Source organism: Penicillium subrubescens, assembly GCF_028828155.1.
Source record: "Penicillium subrubescens strain IBT 31985 chromosome Unknown utg000002l_segment0_segment0, whole genome shotgun sequence".
NCBI lineage: Eukaryota > Fungi > Ascomycota > Eurotiomycetes > Eurotiales > Aspergillaceae > Penicillium > Penicillium subrubescens.
In genome coordinates this window covers 199,301-219,794 of record NW_026643152.1, presented here as the reverse complement: position 1 = coordinate 219,794, position 20,494 = coordinate 199,301, and the positions used below count along the sequence as shown (strand labels likewise).

Below are 20,494 nucleotides of genomic sequence, written 5' to 3'. Positions count from 1 at the left end.
GTGGCGAACCTCAAAGCCCATTATGCAACGCATGGTAGACCGGGAGGCCGCAATCGCTACGTGGCTACTCTAGATCGGACTAGCTCAGCCTACGATCCTTGTTTTCGTGGACGGCTGACGTCCGATGGGTGGCCAGTCAGGGAGGGAAACGCAGGCTCGTCCAATATGTAAATTAGAACTGGCTCAAAGAGCGCGGTGACCACAAAAGAGAGTTAGAGAAATGGCGGGAAATTTGTGGAGACAACGCGCTCCATCCGCGACGCGTACAGTCTTTCGCCTTGACCAATATACACCGAGAAACTCTTTCCTGGCCCCACCGCCAAGGCCTTAGCGTAGATCATTTATTCAGCTGCCTGCGTTAACTAAATTGAGGGATGTACATACGTTGTATATTACAGTCCCTAGGGACGTAATATTACACTATCCGTACCTTATCGTGGACTTGTGTCAATCTAGTTACGCGAGAGCCATTGCCGCCTTGTTTCCTGAGTCACCAGTTTTCCTCAGCCCGCACGATTATACAACATGAATACGCTTTACTTATTGCACAACTGCGACCGTTACTCGGAAATGCAAGATCCTCGCCAAACTCCCATAGCCCGTCATTTTCTGGAAAGATTGGAAAAATTAGGATGTTATAGTAGTTATTTTAAGAGACTTTCAACACAGTCAGTAGAGAATAAAGATAATTTTTGTAGACAGGCGCAATTCCCTATCTTAAATCTACAATGCTCAACCCGTTCAATCTCTCCACGACCCACCTTGTTCTACTGTCATGTGGGCCTAGGGCCTTCTCATAGCCTGCCAGTGCTCGCTGGTACATTTCCTCCGCCTCCTTCAACTTCCCCTGGTCAGAGTAGAGACTCCCAAGGTTGTTGACTGTATTGAGAGTGGACGTATGATCTGGGCCGAGGGCCTTCTCGTAGCCTACCAGTGCTCGCTGGTACAGCTCCTCTGCCTCCTTCAACTTCCCTTGGTCAGAGTAGAGCAGACCAAGGTTGTTGACCGTATTGAGAGTGAACATATGATATGGGCCGAGGGCCTTCTTGTAGCCTGCCAGTGCTCGCTGGTACATCTCTTCTGCCTCCTTCAGCTTCCCCTGATATTTATAGAGATTCCCAAGGTTGTTGACTGTGTCGAGAGTGGACGAATGATCTGGACCGAGGGCCTTCTCCTTGCCAACCAGTGCTCGCTGGTACATCTCCTCTGCCTTTTTCAACTTGCCCTGGCCAGAGTAGAGACTCCCAAGGTTGTTGACTGTATTGAGAGTGGATGCATGATCTGGACCGAAGGCCTTCTCATAGCCTGCCAGTGCTCGCCGGTACATCTCTGCTGCCTCCTTCAACTTGCCCTGGCCAGAGTAGAGATTCCCAATGTTGTTGACTATATCGAGAGTGGACGAATGATCTGGACCGAGGGCCTTCTCATAGCCTACCAATGCTCGCTGGTACAGCTCCTCTGCCTCCTTCGACTTCCCCTGGTCAGAGTAGAGAAGACCAAGGTTGTTGACTGTATTGAGAGTGGATGTATGATCTGAACCGAGGGCCTTCTCCTTGCCTACCAGTGCTCGCTGGTACATCTCCTCCGCCTCCTTCAACTTCCCCTGGTCAGAGTAGAGACTCCCAATGTTGTCAACTATATCGAGAGTGGACGAATTATCTGGGCCGAGGACCTTCTCGTAGCCTGCCAGTGCTCGCTGGTACATCTCCTCTGCCTCCTCCAACTTCCCCTGGTCAGAGTAGAGACTCCCAAGGTTGTTGACTGTATTGAGAGTGGACATATGATCTGAACCGAGGGCCTTCTCCTTGCCTGCCAGTGCTTGCTGGTACATCTCCTCTGCTTCTTGCAGCTTCCCTTGATTAGAGTAGAGGTCTCCTAGTCCATGAAATGCTCCCGATACCGCGATATTAGTGTCTGAACAACCCTTATGACGTACATAGTTCGCGTGTGGAAGAAGTCTTTGCTGAAGCTCGGAATAATTTCTGGTACTTGCGCTAGGGACAATGTACCCAACAGATACCACTGCCAGTTCATTGAGCTGAATTGGATTCACAGTTTTGTCTGTGCTAGCAAGGTGAATGCACCAGTCTTGCACCACCGGGTGCATAGCGTAGCCCCCTTCTTGTTCCTTAGCCTCGAGTAGAGAGAACCCGATAAGAGCCTTGACACCGATTTTGAACTCGATTCCGCTTGATGTAGTCTTTTCCAGCCAATTTGGGAGATTCGAGCTATAACGGCTAGTTCTAATTAGTTCAAACCAGATATCTCGATTATCGAAACAAGCAAGAAACAGCAGGAGTACCGCTGCATTCGCGTCTCGCCTCTGAATTTCTCGATATGAGATCATCCATGTTTGCAGCATATTGCCTTGCTGGTACTGGCGTTCAGGATTAGATTGTAGCTGTAGGTCGGTCCAAGATGCTTTGTAAAACTCTAAGTACTCAGGAATGCTTGTTCCAGTCTCACGCATAAACGCCCCGGCGATGACGATTGCCAATGGAAGTCCATCTAGACGGCACGCTAGCGCAATGGTATCTATATATATTAGTATCATACATAAGACTTCAATATTGGGTCCCTGAATACCTGGATCGCTCTGAAGCTCCTTAGCTGTATTCTTCAATAATAGACGGCTGCTTTGCAAGAGCAGTTGAACCGCATGCTTCAAGTCAAGTGTATGGATGGGAAATGACTTTCCCAGCTCTGTCAACCCTTGCAGCCGAGAGGTTATAAGAATAGAGCCATGATCGGCTCCAGGGAAGAATTCAGCAATATCATATGCATCGCTAATAGGGCCACTGAAAGGGGAGTATTGGTCGATGTTGTCGAAAATGATCAGCCAGCGTGAGTTTCCCTCTATTGCTAGCCACTTTAACACATCTCTAGCTTGTTGCTCCACCTCCTCGTCATTCATTGCCACATCAGCATGTGACTGTCCTGGCAACCGGGGCAAGATAGAGCTCAAAGATTGTATTAGCGTGTCTCGGTCTTTACCACTCAGCCAGAAGATGGCAGTGAAATCACCTTTGTGGTCTCGTGCGAAACGAATCGCTAATTGTGTTTTTCCCATCCCCCCAAGCCCATGAATAACTGCAACCTTTCGGGATTGGGAATGCCCGGGCTGTAAATACTGCCAGAGTTGTTCTAGCTCGCCTTGCCGTCCCACGAAGTTTTCAATTACTGGCACAGCCGTTAGGTCTAAAGGGACATCAAACTGGTATACTATGTAAAAAAATATTTAGCAATCGATTCAAATTACCTGAGGAATACTATTGACATGTTCTCACCAGAGTCTGCGAGTGTGTCTCCTGCAGTTGGTGTGCAGTTGATCTGATCGATTGCAACCACCGAGAGAAGCTCTTTCGCGTAGGCCGCCGCCACCGCAGCCGCATACCCTTGCCATTCCTTATTCTTGTGGGTGTCGGCGTAGTCGCAGATGCCCCGGATGACCAGACACGGAAAGTCATTCATAAGTCCCGCCGCTTCCATCTCCACGCAATATATACCCAAGTCCCGAGCCAGCTGATCTCGCCGCCTGCCATCCTTCACAACCTGATTTGCAGATCCGACGGGTCCGTAGTGAATGACTGGGTCTTGGTGCTCTCGTGGGGTTCGTGGAAGTAGTTTAGATCGATCGCAATCCACACACGTATCGGATGCGATATGATCATACTCTGCTTGGAATAGACAGTCCTCTTGCGTCGGTCGTGCGAATTTGGTAGCTTTGTGGGGCGCCATTTTGGCTTGTAGGTTGGAAACAAATTCGACGATCCGGCTATCTTCCGTGAGGTGATGTGCTTGGAGAGTCGCGAGAGCGGTCAGCAGAACCTTAGGAGGTCGATTGAGCATTCCGGTGCGCTTGAATTGGCTGCCGCTTAGCGCTTTACCCAAATCATACTGGATCACGCCTCCAGAAGTGTCTGTTGGCTGGCTCACAACAATATCCCCAAGTCGAATGTCTGCATTGCTGCTTGGTACTCCGCCGCCGATACCAACCATAAAACCGAATCGGATGGCGTGAAAACTAGACAGCAACTGCATCCCAACCGTTGCAGCTGATGTAGTGCCACATGCGCCAGTCGGTAAGCTAGCAATAACGATATTGTGTTCCCCGATGCTTCCAAAGATGTATGTATTTTGGTCCATCGGCAGGCGAGGCAAAGGCGGGTGTATTTTGTCTAACATCAGCTTTGCAGCCGCCGTCTCCACGGGCAAGGCACATGTCCACCCGATTGTATAATCGTCGTGGGATCGGGTCCTGGCATCCATAGCGGACAGACACTACCCTGATCGGATTGGGCGTTATGATTTCTGACCTGTTAATGTGTTGGTAACATGAGTGAAAGAACAATATGTTTAAGCGGAGGTTGTGGGGACGATGTCTTGAGTTTGTCACCTGAAGGCGGGGTTGAGCTGAGGCTACACATCCGGGTTGCCAGTACAGTGCACGTGGCCTTGGTATTATACACTGCGTACTAAAGAACTAAGAGTAGCTTCCATCCACCTAAACGTGGTACTGTCTGGCTGGCATTACAGTATACATTATAGACCTTCCTCCAGTTTATTCTTACAATACCTGTGGGCTCAGAACGTAGTTTCCCTACTGCCAAGGCGAAAAGCAATTTCACGACTGATTATGCGCAAAGTATACCAAATAATTTATATTTTGTATTTTCTAGTTTTTATTGAAAGGATGGTTTAGAAAAGGCGAGCGCAGCTTTGGGATTGCTGAGTAGTGGCCGCAATTGTGTGATCAGCAAAGCTGCACCTATCATGCGGCTAAAACGGAGAGCATACTCACGGGGGAAGTCTGAAACAAGGCTCGCAGTACCAATCTTCGGGGTTTTACAGTATGGAATTCCATGAGGTTTTCGTACGTATGTTGTAATATTACGTACCATGGTACTGTAACTTACCAAGTCGATTTTACAGTGATGTTCCATAAGTTTTTAACACACAGCCCCACTTCTGAGATTACATAATATTCTGCCAGACAAACTCATTGTGATGTAGCTGCATTTATCAACCCCCGCTCATTAATTTCCTTTAGTTTTTCAAAAATAAGACTCGATTAATTCGAGCGAATTTACTACGTTCCAAATTTCATAGTTTTAGGTAAGAGAATAGAGTAGGCCATACCTCCTGTATACAAATGTAGTAGGCGGTGATAGCGGTGAGATGGGTGGGTCTAGGGTGTGTTAAAAACTTATGGAACATCACTGTACTGCTCCCCCTCATTTTGAAGCGGCCCGCTCAATAAATGGTCTGCGCTAAGGTCTCGGCGGTGGGGCTAGAAAAGAGTGTGTGAGTGTGTACGGAGATCCATCCAAAAAGTATTGCGCAGCGCACGTACCACCATTATATTACCACTAACGATATACCAAGCGAATACACACAATCCTTCTTCCCATAAGCTGATTTTATCTTCATTACCTACTACTACTACTACCTACCTACCACAGTCTACTACTATCATCACTATGGCAAAACAGTCAACGCAAGCTGATCGTGTGACAGTCGTCGCATTAAGGGCGTATACGACGAAAACGTCTAGTGAGATCGCGAAGATAGTAGGTCTATCTATTGCCACTGTTAATCGCATATACGCGCGTGCGATCGAGCGTGGTTTCGATCCGATTCATACAAAGATCACCGATGAATACGTGCAAGATAGCCCTCGCACTGGTCGACCTACTAAGCAAGATCCTGAGACAGTTAATACTATCCTGTCAAAGGTGCGCCTTGATCGTTACGGTCGCGAGAAAACGTGCGCTGATATTGCTGGTGAGCTTAGCCAGGAAGGGAAAGAGATATTATCCTCTACTGTCTGGACTATCCTAAGGAAGGCTGGTTTACGGAAAACGAAGCCGACGAGGAAGCCTGGACTGACGAAGAAGATGCGCGCTGAGCGTTTAACCTGGTGTCTAGCCCACGAGCACTGGACCCTTGAAGATTGGAAGAATGTAATATTCTCTGATGAGACCTCAGTGATTCTTCTACACCGCCATGGTGGTTATCGTGTGTGGCGTTCTAAGGATGGAGCTTTTCTACGCTCTTGTATCCGTGAACGATGGAAGGGTTCGTCTGAATTTATGTTTTGGGGCTGCTTTTCTTATGATAAGAAGGGTCCTTCTCACTGTTGGTGCCCTGAAACTGCGATTGAAAACGCAAAGCAGAGGAAGAGATTGAAGCTCTTAACCAAGAGATTGAACCTATCCTTCGCGAGCAGTGGGAGCTTGAGACTGGTATACGACGTATTAATCTTCGTCGGCAGCTAGCTGGTAAAAAGCCTATATGGAAATTTAATAAGCAAAACGGCAAGCTTTCACGAGGAGCTAAGGGCGGAATCGACTGGTATCGCTATCAAAAGATGATTCTTATACCAAAGCTTCTTCCTTTTGCTAAGGAATGCGCTATTGAGCGACCGAAGACGATTGTGCAAGAAGATAAAGCTCCAGCGTATAACCATTATATTCAATAACACCAACGCTCTTGAGCAGATTCTTCATTAATATGGATTCTTTGGAGCAGGTCTTGGCTTCTTCGAGTAACTCGAATACTAGTCTCTGACACCGCGAAGAGGTGCCTGCATGTCGCCAGAGGATCAGGACGAGGACCGCGGCGCCACGGGTCGCCTAAACGAGCACAAAATTGATAACACAGGGCTCAGGGCTGCATGGAAGCCAAAGATTATACAATCACAGGGCTCAAGGCTGTGAGGGAGAACTTGGTGTGGCAGCGGTCTCCTGCGGAGACTCTTGATTTTGCAGTTGTCCCTGCGGAGGCTCTTGGTTTCGCAGATGTCCCTGCGGAGCACATTTCAGCAACGCAGGGCTCATTGCTGCGAGGGAGAACTTGTTAACGCAGCACTCTCCTGCGGAGAACAGTTGGTATCGCAGAGCTTATCCTGCGAAGCACAGTTGATATCGCAGAGCTTATCCTGCGGAGAACAGTTGGTAACGCAGAGCTCATCCTGCGGAGAACAGTTGATATCGCAGAGCTTATCCTGCGGAGAACAGTTGGTATCGCAGAGCTCATCCTGCGAAGCACAGTTGGTAACGCAGAGCTTATCTTGCGAAGCACAGTTGATATCGCAGAGCTTATCCTGCGGAGAACAGTTGGTAACGCAGAGCTCATCCTGCGGAGAACAGTTGATATCGCAGAGCTTATCCTGCGGAGAACAGTTGGTATCGCAGAGCTTATCCTGCGAAGCACAGTTGATATCGCAGAGCTTATCTTGCGAAGCACAGTTGATATCGCAGAGCTTATCCTGCGGAGAACAGTTGGTAACGCAGAGCTCATCCTGCGGAGAACAGTTGATATCGCAGAGCTTATCCTGCGGAGAACAGTTGGTATCGCAGAGCTCATCCTGCGAAGCAAAGTTGGTAACGCAGAGCTTATCTTGCAAAAAGCGCCATTTTTACTTCACTGGGCTCACACCAGCAAAAGCCAAGTCCTCAAGCCAAGGCCTGCAAGCAGACAACAAGACCATGCCATCGTGGAGGATGAGGATCCAAGTCCTGATTTTCCAGACCGGTCATGCAGCCTCCTTTTATGCCTTTTCGTCTCCGGCTGACCGTAGCTGCCAGGTATGCAAATCTCTTGGAAAAAATGATGTATTGTGCTTTAGTCACAGCATTTTTGCTGTCACTGCCGTTGACTCAACAGCCGTTGAAGCATGCTTTTAGAGTTTGTGGCCAATCTCACGAAGCGCTCCACCCCGAACCGTGGATTGAAGAGATTCAGACGGGCCGCCCCCTTGGATCCGTATCTTGTAAAATTTCCTTTCGTATTGGCATTGTTTACAGTGATGCCCGTTGAATAATGAGGATTTTGTTTGAAAATGCCGAGCGAGATGGAGACTCAGGTGTTACATAGGCCGGCCTGGACAACGGGGGACTTGTGGGCGAATGGGGCTCGACGCTTTCCCTCTGCGCCAACGTTAGAAGTCTACACTTCGTCTTCTGTCTCTCACATAACCAGATGCAGGGCAGAAAGTCGAGTACAATTTATTTACGACAAGAATGTCCTCAACGTTCACGATGGACGCACCGCAGTAATTGACCATCGCCATTCAACGGTGAGACCCACTTGTTGTTCACAAAAACTCCCCGGGTATCTGATCCATGGTACGCCAGGCGATCTGCAAATATCGATCCGCACAGTAGTTCTGCTCCAGGACTGAACAGATAGGGTCACGTGCCTTTCCCAATAGTATGGCATCCCCAGTTTGTCAATTAAGTTGGGTGGATGAAAAAATTTGCTTCCAAGGGCCTTGCTAGACTAAATAACTTCTGTTGAGGTATCATTAACTTACTTGCGATGATTTCGCGGTGAAGACGCGAGGGTGTTCGACTTACAGCGAGTACAACGGTGCTGGGCTCGGCTGTTCTCATCCAAAGTCATGTTCAAGGTATTGTCATATATCGGGGAAAGATTCTTTTGATGGATCATGGCAAGACATCTATTGCCAGAACTTCCGAGGAAGCAATAACTCTAACAGTATGAGTTGCGCATGTCATTCATGGGGAACTGCTATAGAAACGCTAACATTTCACCGTCAATCAATTTTTCACCCTCAGTCTTTAGGCAATGAGTGAAAGAATGGGCTTGCTGGAGGATATGCGTTGCGAAGATGCTTACTGTTACGTTTCAGAAGGAAAAGGAAGTTTCTCACTGCGTCGGAAATGTTCAAGAGGACTGGAATTTATCTAGCTGAGTTCGTCTTGGAAAGCCACTCGCTTTCCCCTACTTTGCTCAGACAGAAGCGGCTGTAGAGAGATGACCACTTGTTTAAGATCCTCCATCTCACTCTTCAGAATTTTGATTTCTGCCGCCAGCTCACGCTTGAGCAGTCGCCTAGCAGCCTTCCTTTCCCACTCTCTGCCTCCTTCCATCCGCTTTACTCTTTCGGATGAAGTTGTAAAGGGACCTTGCTTCACTTGCTCCAACGGTCTAGGCAAGATTGATCAGATTTGAGGAACTGAAATATATGGAGACTCGTCTCGTGTACTGACCGTCTGTTCGCGTATGTTGTAGATTCGTGCAGTCTGTCTGGTGATGAATCGACCAACTCCGTTTCTCGATCGGATTGATGTGTAAATTTGCGGCGATTATGGCTTTCAGGCTCTATTGTTGTTGACCCAGATGACATGGATTCGCACCTAGCCGCATCGTTATGGCGAGAGCGGTTTTTTGCTTTGGCTTCATCTTCCAGCGCTTTGGCTAGCTTGGCGGCATAATGGCCTGGTCGAAGGGGAGGGTTCTTGGTAACGCGATTTGCCATTCTGAAGAAAACTGACTGAATGAGATGGTAGCAGTGATTGTTTGTAATGAGTATTTGCAAAAAGAGAACGTTAAGATCAGAGGCCAGGTTGTGCAGTGGCTTCGCGGAACATTTAATGATCCATGGAACTATGTTTTCTTGCTATGGAGTCTTTCACGCAGGATGGCTGAAAATACTCACCGCAGGAAATGGAAAATTCGATAACGGGTGGGTGCATCTTGGCCAAAAAGGTGAACCACGGGTACAGGCGAGGTGTGACCAGGTGGGTTGATTTTCTTCAACACTATTTCAACATCTGTTTAAACATTTCAACATTTCAACTTGGGTTGAATATTTCAACACCACAGGAGCACCAGCAATTCTGAGAGGGCATCTACGTACAAGATGGATCATGCAGAGACGCAGTCGAGTGACCTGAAAACAGCCCTGTTCTCAACCTAGGAATATCACGACCTGGCCCCACGCTATGATATAGCAACCGCACATCAAGTGTGAAGTTATGAGAGACCCTGCAATTGGGAGCCGTGATCATGGGATCATCGCAGCTTGAGGTATGCATTACCAGCATCCGAACGAACGGACGAACGAACGAACGGGCTAGGTTTTTGTATGGATGCTGATCGTGTACGCCTCGAGGTTCGCCGTGACGTTGCTGTGGATCACTCGAGGCGTGTACACGGTGCACGCTACATCAAGTTCCAAGACATCAAAATCAAGAAGTCATTGACAACATCGCCACGGACTGTCGATTTTCTGATGCTTTCCGATGCTACGACTGACTTCATGTGATGTTGCGAGAAAATCCAGATAGCACCGACCGTGACAGACTGCCCAGCTCGATCAGGAGTGTTGTCAGGCTGCTTTTGAAGTCGGGAACAAAATAGGCATACCTCGAGGTCGTTGGCGCGGCACTCCAAAATTCACGCGAACCAGAGCCAGCAATCGATGTGCAGCTGTCCCTATAGGCCGGCAGTCACTCTAGAGGAAGACAGATCAACACTGCTAGTTCATACCCGCTGCCTCTCGGGCTTTCGGATAGACTCGCCCGATACGTCACGGCATCGATGCCAGTCAATGGTGCTCCATCGTGTAGCTTGCCGGCTCGACCATTACCTGTCAGGATGCAATATTGGGATAAGGATGCAAAAGAACTGCAGTCTCCCAACGATGAGAGAACGGCTGTCCCTGCTTCTTTTGTCAAGAAACATTGGAAACCAAGCGGGCAAGAGTGGTCCTGCGACGTAGACAGTACCAGGAGTTGGGTCATCTGAGGCGCGTGGAGGATGGCTGAAGCATGATGTCGGACAAGTTCTCCTATGAGAGCTCACTCGATGTAGCCGAACTGACGAAGCTCCGGACGTCCTGCTTCGCTCAACGAGAAGAACGGCGGAACTTAACCCAACACGAGAAGACGCAGAGACAGCTCGAGTGATGGAACGTACGGATACCACGGATAGCCTCAGAATCAAGGTCTTGATAATCGACTTGTGTAATCAGTATCACCGCACCACATGCGAGCGCTCTCTACCCAAGGGCATTCCGATGTGGGAGTCGAATATATAGTATCGGAGGTAGACAGGGACATGAGATGAAATGACCAGCGATAATACCGGACCCCATACATGTAATGTTAGCATAGAATGTACTAGGGCTCACATTAATGATCGTACCGCAAATCTTCTGCTAAAAGATTTCATGCCGTACCTTCCTGTCAGATCCTCATCTATTGAGCAGCGCAGAGCGAAGGCGCTTTCCACATAGTCTATCGAGAGTGGGTTTCCACCTTCTCATACGATCCAGGCGATACTCGATCAGATGGCACTCCATAGAAAGCTCGATCTTCGTTCAACGCAATCATGGCATAATATGTCGATATGTGAGACAGACCCGTAAAGAGGCACATTCGGTGTGTCTGACGAGCAAACTGCTGGCGGCAGCCACAGGGAACCAGCTCGTTGGGAAGCGCTATACCAAAAGGTCAGCGGGGATTCTTGAAATGATTGATGATCACTTACCTGTTTTATCGTGGAGGAGCGCCATCTCAGCGTTTGCACAATCGCCATCATGAAGCACAACATAGTAGTCCGGGCCGCTGGAGCCGAGCATGCGAAAGGATTCCGTCTCATTATCTTCCCAGCTGACCAGAATGCCCCCGGGGTATAGCTTCAACTTGATGTTGTGCGGCAGGTATCGCAGTCGTCGCCCAATCTGCCGCATGAATTTCATTTCTACAGGTCGAGCCGTCGGATGTGCCTTGAACATGGATGCAATTGATCGAACCAAGAGCTCTTCCAATACATAGCAACAAAAAAACGGGGCGTTGGTATCGGCAAGGTTGGTTAGAGACCAGGGCCGGCAAAGTGACCGGTGGTGCATACAAGCAAAGTCCAACCATCGGCAATGTATCTTAAGCGTACCCTGTCCCTTGTCAAAGTATACGTCGACTTTGCCGGCTGAACCACGGACGTAGACTACCTGAATATAGTCGGTAAACCTCAGCAGAGCAAAACAGGCTCGCAGCGATCGATCCACGGCTCTTGCGAATATAGTGTCCGGAACGCTGCAGGGTTTTGCCCTCCCTGAACTGCTTTTGCTGCTCCTCTTCGACGGTTCGGATAGGGCAGTGGGCACGCAGCATCTGCCACAGCGTATCCGGTAGTCGGGCCGGGCGCTTACCAAGGCTATCACGGATAGTGTTCGTGGTCTGTCTGCATCAGCTATGAAAATGTGACACAGTGTGAACCGCAAGCACATACCTGGTCATTGCTCCTCTCGCTGTAAAAGAATTCTTTATCCGCTGACTCGCGCAGCAGGTATCGCCAGATCTAACGCCGCGCCGATAGCTCTAAACGAGGGCCTATCATTTCGGCCTCCGCGGAATATGCATGCTTCCACAACAGATCGACAAGTAGAGGCAGGACGGTATCTTTCTGCTTGCCTAGAGCTTCCTCCCATATCTGTTGCACTTGACGAGCCGTAGCGCGCCAGGATTTCGGTCTGTGACGATCGCAGCAGGTGGCCGCCGAGACAAAATTGTACGCGAAGAGGAATGCGCCGCCCAGGCTGAAATTGGTCAAGGTGGTCCCATTGTGATAGAGCTGACCTCGGAGCTGGGGATCAAGGATCAAGTCGCCATGCGCAGTGGTAATGATGCTGGAAGGGTAGGTGAGCCCGCGAATGTCGATCATCGCCAAGCGGAGCCAATTCAAAAACGCGTCTAGCGCCACCTGTCGGCTGGACTTGGCCCGCGTCGCGCCGATCACCACTGCCACATCTCTCTCTACATGGTAACGTTAGGCTCGCCATGTCCAGGGCGGGGTCGGTCCACTCGATCGAGTTGGTTTTCTGAGAGGGTGCGACCGTACAAGATACCGACGCGGTGTCTGCGTGTATGTCAAACCTCCAATTGCAACCACTCGCGGCGATACTCACGTTGTAGCTATCTCGAGAGAGAACCAGGGCCGCCAGCTTGAGATCCTCGCCGTGACGTCCCACAAGATGGTCGTGGGCACTGTGGACATCTTTTGTTGAGAATCCCATAGCTAGAGCATTGATCGGTAGTTGCATGCATGGATTTGCGATCGTGATTTGACCGGTCTTTTTTTCGTACTGAATGAAACCCAGTGCGCGTCGATTCTCACGCTCCGCTGGCTGGTCGGCAAGGTTCTGGTCGGGAACAATGATTGAGAGATGGTCACTGTGGTCTTCCAACAATGGCTCTGACGGTCAAGATTGAATCTTTCTATGATGGCGTCCTTCCTGCGTTGATTAGCGTTTGTCCAGCGGAAGAAGCCGGCACGTACCAATTTTGATACAATTCCCGAAAAGCATCTGCTGGCATCCAGTCTTTGACGTAGCTGACGGAGATGCCGAGAGACGCGTCGGGGCGCTCGGTATGCAGCGAGAGTGGGTTTCTGACTCTGGAGCAGCTCGCGTTCAAGCTGCTCGTTCGCCTGAGCCATCAGGCTATCACCCTCGCTCGCGTCAGTGTCGTGACTGGTTGTCATTCCTGAATATCCCGTAGGTGAATCAGAGTGAGTTGGTTTTGGGAAGAGAATTGACTGGAGAAGGGTGACAGTATTTATATTGTGGCTTCCGTATTGAACCCGCGAAATCTATTACATATGTTAAGCAACGGTCATCTTTGTATCCTACAATAACAGTCTTATGATGAGGAGCAAGTGCCTCACTTCCTCGAGGCTTGCATGCAGGATTGACAAGCGAACGTTTCACCCACTCAGTGGTTTGAAGTTGATACTCACCGTTGACGGCGTGGCTCATGTTTTGCAGGTGATGCAGGAGGCGTTCGCCCACTTCTTTCCTGGTGTCCGCTCAACATTGAGTCAACATCATTGCAAAACATCAGTTCAGTGTGTACATACCTTGGCAACGCATTTACAGGTAACCGAAATCAGCCTGCAGAACTGTGGTCGCACAAACTATTTTTCTCTTGTATAAGGAAATAGCTCATGATTTTTAAGCATCCAGTAACTCACCAGCAAGGAAACTTGTTGGCCCCACAGAGTATGACCTACGCACTGTTTACGAAGAGTAAAAGACAGACTCTCATTCTTCTCATTAAGCGCGACGCGCAATACGGGCAGTTGCTAGTGATGTGTATGCCCTATGAGGCCTTTGGGCCGTTCTAGAAAGCGTATGGACCTCGCAGAGCCTTATTTGGCTCATTTAACAGTTGCTAAAGTCGGCAGTGGTGCCAGGAATCCAATGCTGTTTCGAGGAGAAGGGTATATCGTCGCAGGCCTGTTGGCCCCAGGAACGCCGAAAGGAGGTCAGGATTCATCACACATCTTTCTAGGTGCTTCGCCTATTCTAAGAAAATCTGGTCTGTTCCCTCAGTTCTACCATATATGTGGGTTGCTCAATGGCAAATAGGATCCACGAATAAGCTTCTACCTTCTCCAGATCCGGCTCGGAAACGTGAAACGGGAGATGGGGTCTAACTTTGTTGGTATCACCAGCTAGGTACTGTGTACACAGTTAAGTGGACAGTGGTTTATGCCAAAGCAAAAGTTGATTGATTCGTAGATAGATGTATATTCCAGGTCAAGGCCCAATACCCCTGAATCCATACGGCGGGAGCCGCAGCTTAGCACGATTACGCACAACATGTCTTTGCTTATTCTGCCGGGAGGATATGTCCCGACAGCCTGAAAAATTATATATATGTTACTAGTACTTGCTCCCTCTACTTGAGTAGCTTCGTTTTCTTTATAAATTTGCCTGCTTGATAGTCCACTACTGAGGTATGCAAATAGAGCTTCAAGATCAAATACTTATTAATTTGATTGAACCGCTAACCAGAAACATGTCGTAGGATACTTCCGCATTCAGGAATCTGGCTAAGGATGCCTCCCATCCTTGGCCATTGCACTCAAACGCTCTCAATGTTGATTCGAGCCTTTACGCGCGGATGGCTAGTTGCGGATTTGGAGGATCATATCACGGCAAAGGACCTGGCCGTTGTTTTGTTGACTAGGTTTTGACTGGTCTTTTCTGCTGACCATGGGAAGGGCAGCACGGTTATAAATTTCGGTCTGAATTTAGCTATCTAGCAGCTAAATTTTTTCACCAGGGAGGCGGTAAAGGCCTCGGCAGAAGACGATGTAGAGCGAACAGCTGCTCGGTCAGGAGCGAAACCAATGCTTTGTACATCTTGCATTTTGCATTTTCGAACAAGGGTAAGTTTTCGTTCGTGGCCGCCACGGAGACATGAACCCTCTATCCCACTAACCCAACTTGCCAGACTATCCAGGCAGAAGCTCGGGCTGTTCGACTTATTGGAGGAAATTTGTTCTAGACACCCAGTTTCGTCGAGATTATCCGTGACTGGGTGGAGAACGTGAAGAAAGCGATTCCCGTTGTTGAATCGGAGACGATCTTGCCAGATCGCCAGATCTACCCAGGGATTCCATGGGATTCGACGTATCATTACAAATTTGTTACAATACGTCCCGAGTTGAGGTGTAGTCATTACCACCATAATTCTGCCTAACTAATAGAACGGTGAGCCTAAAATAGGATTGGCGTATTCCGGATTTATTGTTTCCGCGAATCAAGTCGAAAGAGTCAGCGTTCAAACTGAATTCGAAAACTACTGTAGCTGTGGATGAATATACTAAATGGCAGCTGTCACGAGTGCAAAATCAGTCTTTCGTGGAGAATGTCAAAAGAGCACGCGAGATAACCCTCGAATATTGCCTTGATCTTTCGCAACTCAATGAGGATCAGAACCCTGATTTTTTCGTCCAGCATGACGTAAAGTTAGGTGCTGCCCGGCGATTTGTAAGTGATATTGGTTTTTGGGTGAAGCAACGGGGAGAGGTCGCTTCCTATGATTAGTAATTCAATCTGAATACGATAGATTTGGCGGATAGGGACGCATCTATATAATTTCAGTAGAGTACTGTTCTGTATCGTAGACCCTTTGTCTTTCGCTGTTTGACACATGATTTTGCGTCCGAGGTCTTCACCGAGAAGCACTTACCAATCAGTCGACACAGACACTGAGTTTCGAGTAGAACATAGTGTAGCTATAGCATATATGATCCTTCTAATCCGTTTTCAATTCAGCACAGGCTCGGAACCTTGGCCACAGGGAGCCAAGAAGTGGTCTATCACGAAATCCGTATAAGAAAGCTCACCCGATCCAAATTACAAAAATTACTAAAGTGGTCGGTACAGTGACCTCCAGTATAGACCTTGTGATGGGTTTGTGGAAGCGATGCGCACTTAGATATGGAAGATTCAATACAATTTACATTATACCACGGCTATGAAGTCGACCTGAATGTCTACCCCAGCAGGCAAACTGGATACCTCCACCATAGACCGTGCCGGGCGATGGGGGAATTTGGGGTCATAGACTGATGCGAAGTCCCCCATTATTCTTGCATCTTTGACGTAGACCTGTGGGGGGAAAGGATTAGTTGAAGGTGCAGCGTAGGTGAATACTTGCAGCATTCAACACTCACCACGACCTTGACTACCCTATCCAGTCCGGATCCTGCTTCATTCAGTATGGCTTCAGTATTCTTGATGATCGCCTCGGTTTTCTCTACAGTCGACCCCTTGATTAAATTTCCTCCGATATCGGCAGGTATCTGACCCGAGAGATAAACCTGGCCACCGGCTTTGATAGCTTGGGACTGCAGGATAATTGTTAAGATTGTAAGGACTTCAAAATGGATATGCAAAATTATGGAGTCAAAGCATACATAATGGGCAAATGCTAGACATAATCAGTTACTCAAGCTCAAAAATCCAAATTTGATCCAGCCTTAGATACTCACGAGCATAAGCCATATTTGTGTGCACGCTTGATATAGTAGATTGAGCCATAGTGGAGGATGGCAGCCGGATTGGTGACACGGGAGTTGATGGTCGGGGAAAAACCGGGCGCATATGAGCAGTGACGGCAATCGCACGGCTAGCCGTTCGGGGAAACATGGTGATTATGGTCGATGGGGATTTAAAAGAGCTGTCTGAATTATAATCCAGCGGTGTTGTCTCATATGCCACGGATTTGATTTGATCTCTGCAAAGCCGGGTGGCGACCCCGACCCTCGGAGGCCACTCCCGACAGTCGGAGTGCACATCCGACGAGATCGATATTTCATGTCTTCGTTTCCAGCGCGTTTCGGCATAGTGGTGGTGTCGAAAACTCACAAGCAGACAGCGACATCTCGACCTTTCCTACACAATGTTGCATACGAAGGCGATCGGACGTGTCCCATTCAGACAGTAGGCATCCCAATCCCCTTGCCTCCAAATCGCCACCTATGCTTATCTTTGTCGCAGATCTCTAAGTCTCATTCGGGGATATCGGATTCCAAATCAATCATTTACATCTTTCCGAATGAGCTCTTCTGCGTCTCCTGCCACCGCTACCGAGAGCCAGACTGCGCCAGCTGAGAAAACCTACAAAATCGTCCAAGACTTCAGCAATTTTGGAGAGACTGAAGCCAATCGCCCGAATTTCGACCAAGCCAAGCCTATTGAGGTCACCAAGTCCCCTTACCCAAACTGGAAGTATGGAGAGGGTGTACCCGATAATGGGGCGAGTCTCGTTCAAAAGCATCATGAAATTGATCCCTACGCGCCAGATCGGCCAATGATCAACAACTATCGCCTGCTGGTCTCGGGCATTGTACCCCGACCAGTCGGCTTCCTGAGCACCGTCAATTCCAAAGGACAGAAGAACCTTTCGCCCTTTAGCTACTTCCAAGTCATCGATCACGATCCGCCAATGTTCATTGTCGGATTCTCGTCGCGTCCCGGACGCGTCAAGGATACAAACCGCAACTTGAAAGAGACTAGGGAATGTGTCATCAACACTGTCTCTGAGAATATGATCGAAGCCGTCAACGCCAGTTCTATTGATGCACCATATGGTATATCGGAGTGGGAGGTCTCGGGTCTTCACGAGGCGCCATCGACAACGGTGAAGCCTTCGCGTGTGGAGGAGTCGGTCTTTAACATCGAAGGCAAAGTGATCGACATTAAAGAATTCACCGATCATCAAAAACCTGGAATGAGCCTTGCTGCTACTGTCCTCATCAAGGCCACTCGTTTCTGGGTTAAGGAAGGCACCGCCGATGCGGAATACAGCCATATCGACCTGGACAAGCTGCGACCAATTGGACAACTTGGCGGTGTCTGCTATGGCCGTGTTGTGTCAACCTTCGAGCGACCACGGAGCAAGTGGGATGACGAAGTCCCTAAGAGCGAGTTGCTAGCAAAGTTGGATGCGGCCAAGCCCAAATAAATAGATCCGTGTTTCACTTGCTGTATATCAACTTCCTAACAATTCATTAGATCTTAGTTACGCATAGAATACCCAAGTACTCAGAAATCATTTACAGCTGAACCTCCGCAGTTTGCAATGTCGTAAAATACCGTCAACTCCCGCTTTTAGCACGCCCAGAATTGGCACACCCCCTGTGCTAGCACCAAATTTTCTCGGACGGCCCATTTCCCCATATAAGTTGCCCACTTCTGGCACATTTGGTACGTGCAAGTTTGTTCTCGCTGCGTACTCATCAAATCCAATCATTAAAGGCATGGGATTTTGAATATGGCCCACATTTCTCGCATGGATCTTTTAGAACAGAATTCGACGAAAATAAAGAAAATATATCGCTAGGCCAAGAGGATGCCAAAGGCACCGTTTCGACGCTATACCATAATTTTCTTGTTGAGACATGGTGACGGAACAAAAGAAGCCCGTATGACTAAGAATGTTGCCCATGGAGCATTTTTGGTCTAGCGGTATTTTACCCCATCTAGATTCGACATATGGTTTGTTGCCTGGATATTCAGGCATAAACACACCAGACGTTTGACCTGCCCAAGTCGGCAGTAATATTTCTCGATCATTTTAGACAAATTAGTCATCATACCACCTTAGGCACCATTCACATTAGGCAAGTAATTCGTTGGACGGTGGGGTGTGGCGAAAGTGGCGTATCTCAACCTCCGTATTTCTAAGCCCTCCTCATACAAGACCAGTAGACGATAAAGTTTCCTACGCTTACTTCCTGCGAAATCGGCTAGTTACTGCGTGAGGGGTTACCAGTCACCAGTAGTATCATCCTCAATAATCCGCCAATAGATGATGACGTATGGGGTCCACTTCTAATCGGCTTCGGGAACGCGCTCCGACCGTATTCACCATACACCGCCTGGGCGGAGATCACCACTGCATATATATTGCCTTGAAGCGCGACATGAGTCTGCTAGTAATATCACCTATAGCTATGTTTCTGAACCGCGTTGTACCTCGTGCCACTGCGTCTTTCTTTCGCTCTCCACAACAAGCAGGAAGTGTTCTCTCAAGAACCATGGCGACGGCAGGCAAGAAGAAGGAATTCCTTTGCATCATGCCTGATCGGCCTAACGTCCTAGAACTGAGAAGGAAGATCAAAGGGTAGGAGAGAAGTGTTTATTTTAGGTGCGCATGACGCTAACTATCGGTCATAAGTGGCCACTATGAAGGCATCCAGCCGTTGATTACCGGAGGCAAGCTTGTTGATGGAGGTCAGGTCAACGCATTTATAGTATTATTCAAGAACTCGCTCATTAACTCGCACGCTCTGCAGGTGCAATTTTTGCAGAACATCCACAGGAAGGAAAAGACGCACAGTTCTTGGGAAGTGTGGTTGTATACACGGGTGAGAATGTCGAAAAAGTTCGAGAACTTATCAACAGCGACATCTACGCTAAGAGCGGGGTGTGGGATCTTGAAAAGGTTCAGATTTATCCAGTAAGTGGCTCAAGGCATCACAATTCAACAGTCAACTAATGAATCTGGGTATAGTATATTCCTGCTGTCAGACAACCACTCCCTTGAATAACCTTCTTCCCCGGGATGTATCGTCTTAAATTTCAAATATAAATCGAGAGAATATTTTAAAATAAACACCGCTGTCGGTTGCTACAGCAGAATAATATAATCTTTGGTGTCGGACCATGCATCTTGACAGTGACTCACCATGTGCAGAACATAACGAAGCGTCGCCCGAATTGAGATGTACCGGTGGTCCCAATGTATATGTGTATATATAATTCGTTATGTATGGGATGCTATTTAAGCCGTTAAAGCTGTGACCTTCAGCAACGGACTTTTTCACTCTGTCTCGGTCCGGGGGTTTGCCGGGTAAGCTTGCACTTTTTCTTGTGTTGGACGTGCTTGAAGTCAGTAACAATGTGCTGCTGGTCGCCTGTCCTCGAAAAGGGAGATAGACAGGGTCCAGGTTCGGATAAATTTGCAGAAAGCCGAACAATGTTTTCTTACAGGAACTCTGCTGTCAGATACTACATACTAGATCTAGTAGGTGCTTCCATGTTGGGCTCTGCTACATAAATTGTTGTACTAGTTTCTTGGGCGGTGGAGCCGGCGAAAAAAAGGTATCGATAAGGCGGAAGCAGATTTAGCAACTGATTGAGCAAGCTAAGGACTGTACTTTGTCTTGACTGTACCTGCATGTAGTACACCGAATCGAGTTGGGACTGTAAGTCGAGACCGAACTCAAACACCCGGGACTGTATCACAGCCGAAAAGCGGTGCCACGTGGCGACGGAACCGATTGTGCATAATGGCGGGACGGACCGCAACGCGAACCCCTGAACCGCCAGACCGCGACGAACACGAAGAGTCACCGCCACGATTATCGAGGCCGAGACGCACTA

General features: G+C 48.5%; 5 protein-coding genes across 5 annotated transcripts; 2 read left to right on the top strand and 3 right to left on the bottom strand.

Moving 5' to 3' along the window:
* Nucleotides 1-712: 712 nt before the first annotated feature.
* Nucleotides 713-4,269, bottom strand: N7473_001599 (uncharacterized protein; the record flags this gene model as incomplete). The annotated part of the gene is made up of 3 exons (XM_057147539.1): nt 713-2,535; nt 2,587-3,222; nt 3,288-4,269. The coding sequence occupies 3 exons, from the start codon at nt 4,267-4,269 to the stop codon at nt 713-715; spliced, it is 3,441 nt and encodes a 1,146-aa protein (XP_057011193.1).
* A 4,442-nt stretch (nt 4,270-8,711) lies between these two features.
* On the bottom strand, nt 8,712-9,286 carry N7473_001598 (uncharacterized protein; the record flags this gene model as incomplete). Its single annotated transcript, XM_057147538.1, has 2 exons — nt 8,712-8,955; nt 9,018-9,286. 2 exons carry the CDS (start codon nt 9,284-9,286, stop codon nt 8,712-8,714), a joined length of 513 nt encoding a protein of 170 aa, XP_057011192.1.
* A 6,780-nt stretch (nt 9,287-16,066) lies between these two features.
* N7473_001597 (uncharacterized protein) lies at nt 16,067-16,645 on the bottom strand (the record flags this gene model as incomplete). The annotated part of the gene is made up of 4 exons (XM_057147537.1): nt 16,067-16,213; nt 16,279-16,452; nt 16,522-16,535; nt 16,597-16,645. 4 exons carry the CDS (start codon nt 16,643-16,645, stop codon nt 16,067-16,069), a joined length of 384 nt encoding a protein of 127 aa, XP_057011191.1.
* A 314-nt stretch (nt 16,646-16,959) lies between these two features.
* On the top strand, nt 16,960-18,107 carry N7473_001596 (flavin reductase family protein). The gene is made up of 2 exons (XM_057147536.1): nt 16,960-17,047; nt 17,105-18,107. Exons 1-2 carry the CDS (start codon nt 17,007-17,009, stop codon nt 18,069-18,071), a joined length of 1,008 nt encoding a protein of 335 aa, XP_057011190.1. The 5' UTR covers nt 16,960-17,006; the 3' UTR covers nt 18,072-18,107.
* An 896-nt stretch (nt 18,108-19,003) lies between these two features.
* N7473_001595 (YciI family protein) lies at nt 19,004-19,708 on the top strand. The gene is made up of 4 exons (XM_057147535.1): nt 19,004-19,232; nt 19,287-19,342; nt 19,405-19,568; nt 19,623-19,708. Exons 1-4 carry the CDS (start codon nt 19,033-19,035, stop codon nt 19,653-19,655), a joined length of 453 nt encoding a protein of 150 aa, XP_057011189.1. The 5' UTR covers nt 19,004-19,032; the 3' UTR covers nt 19,656-19,708.
* Nucleotides 19,709-20,494: the final 786 nt, after the last annotated feature.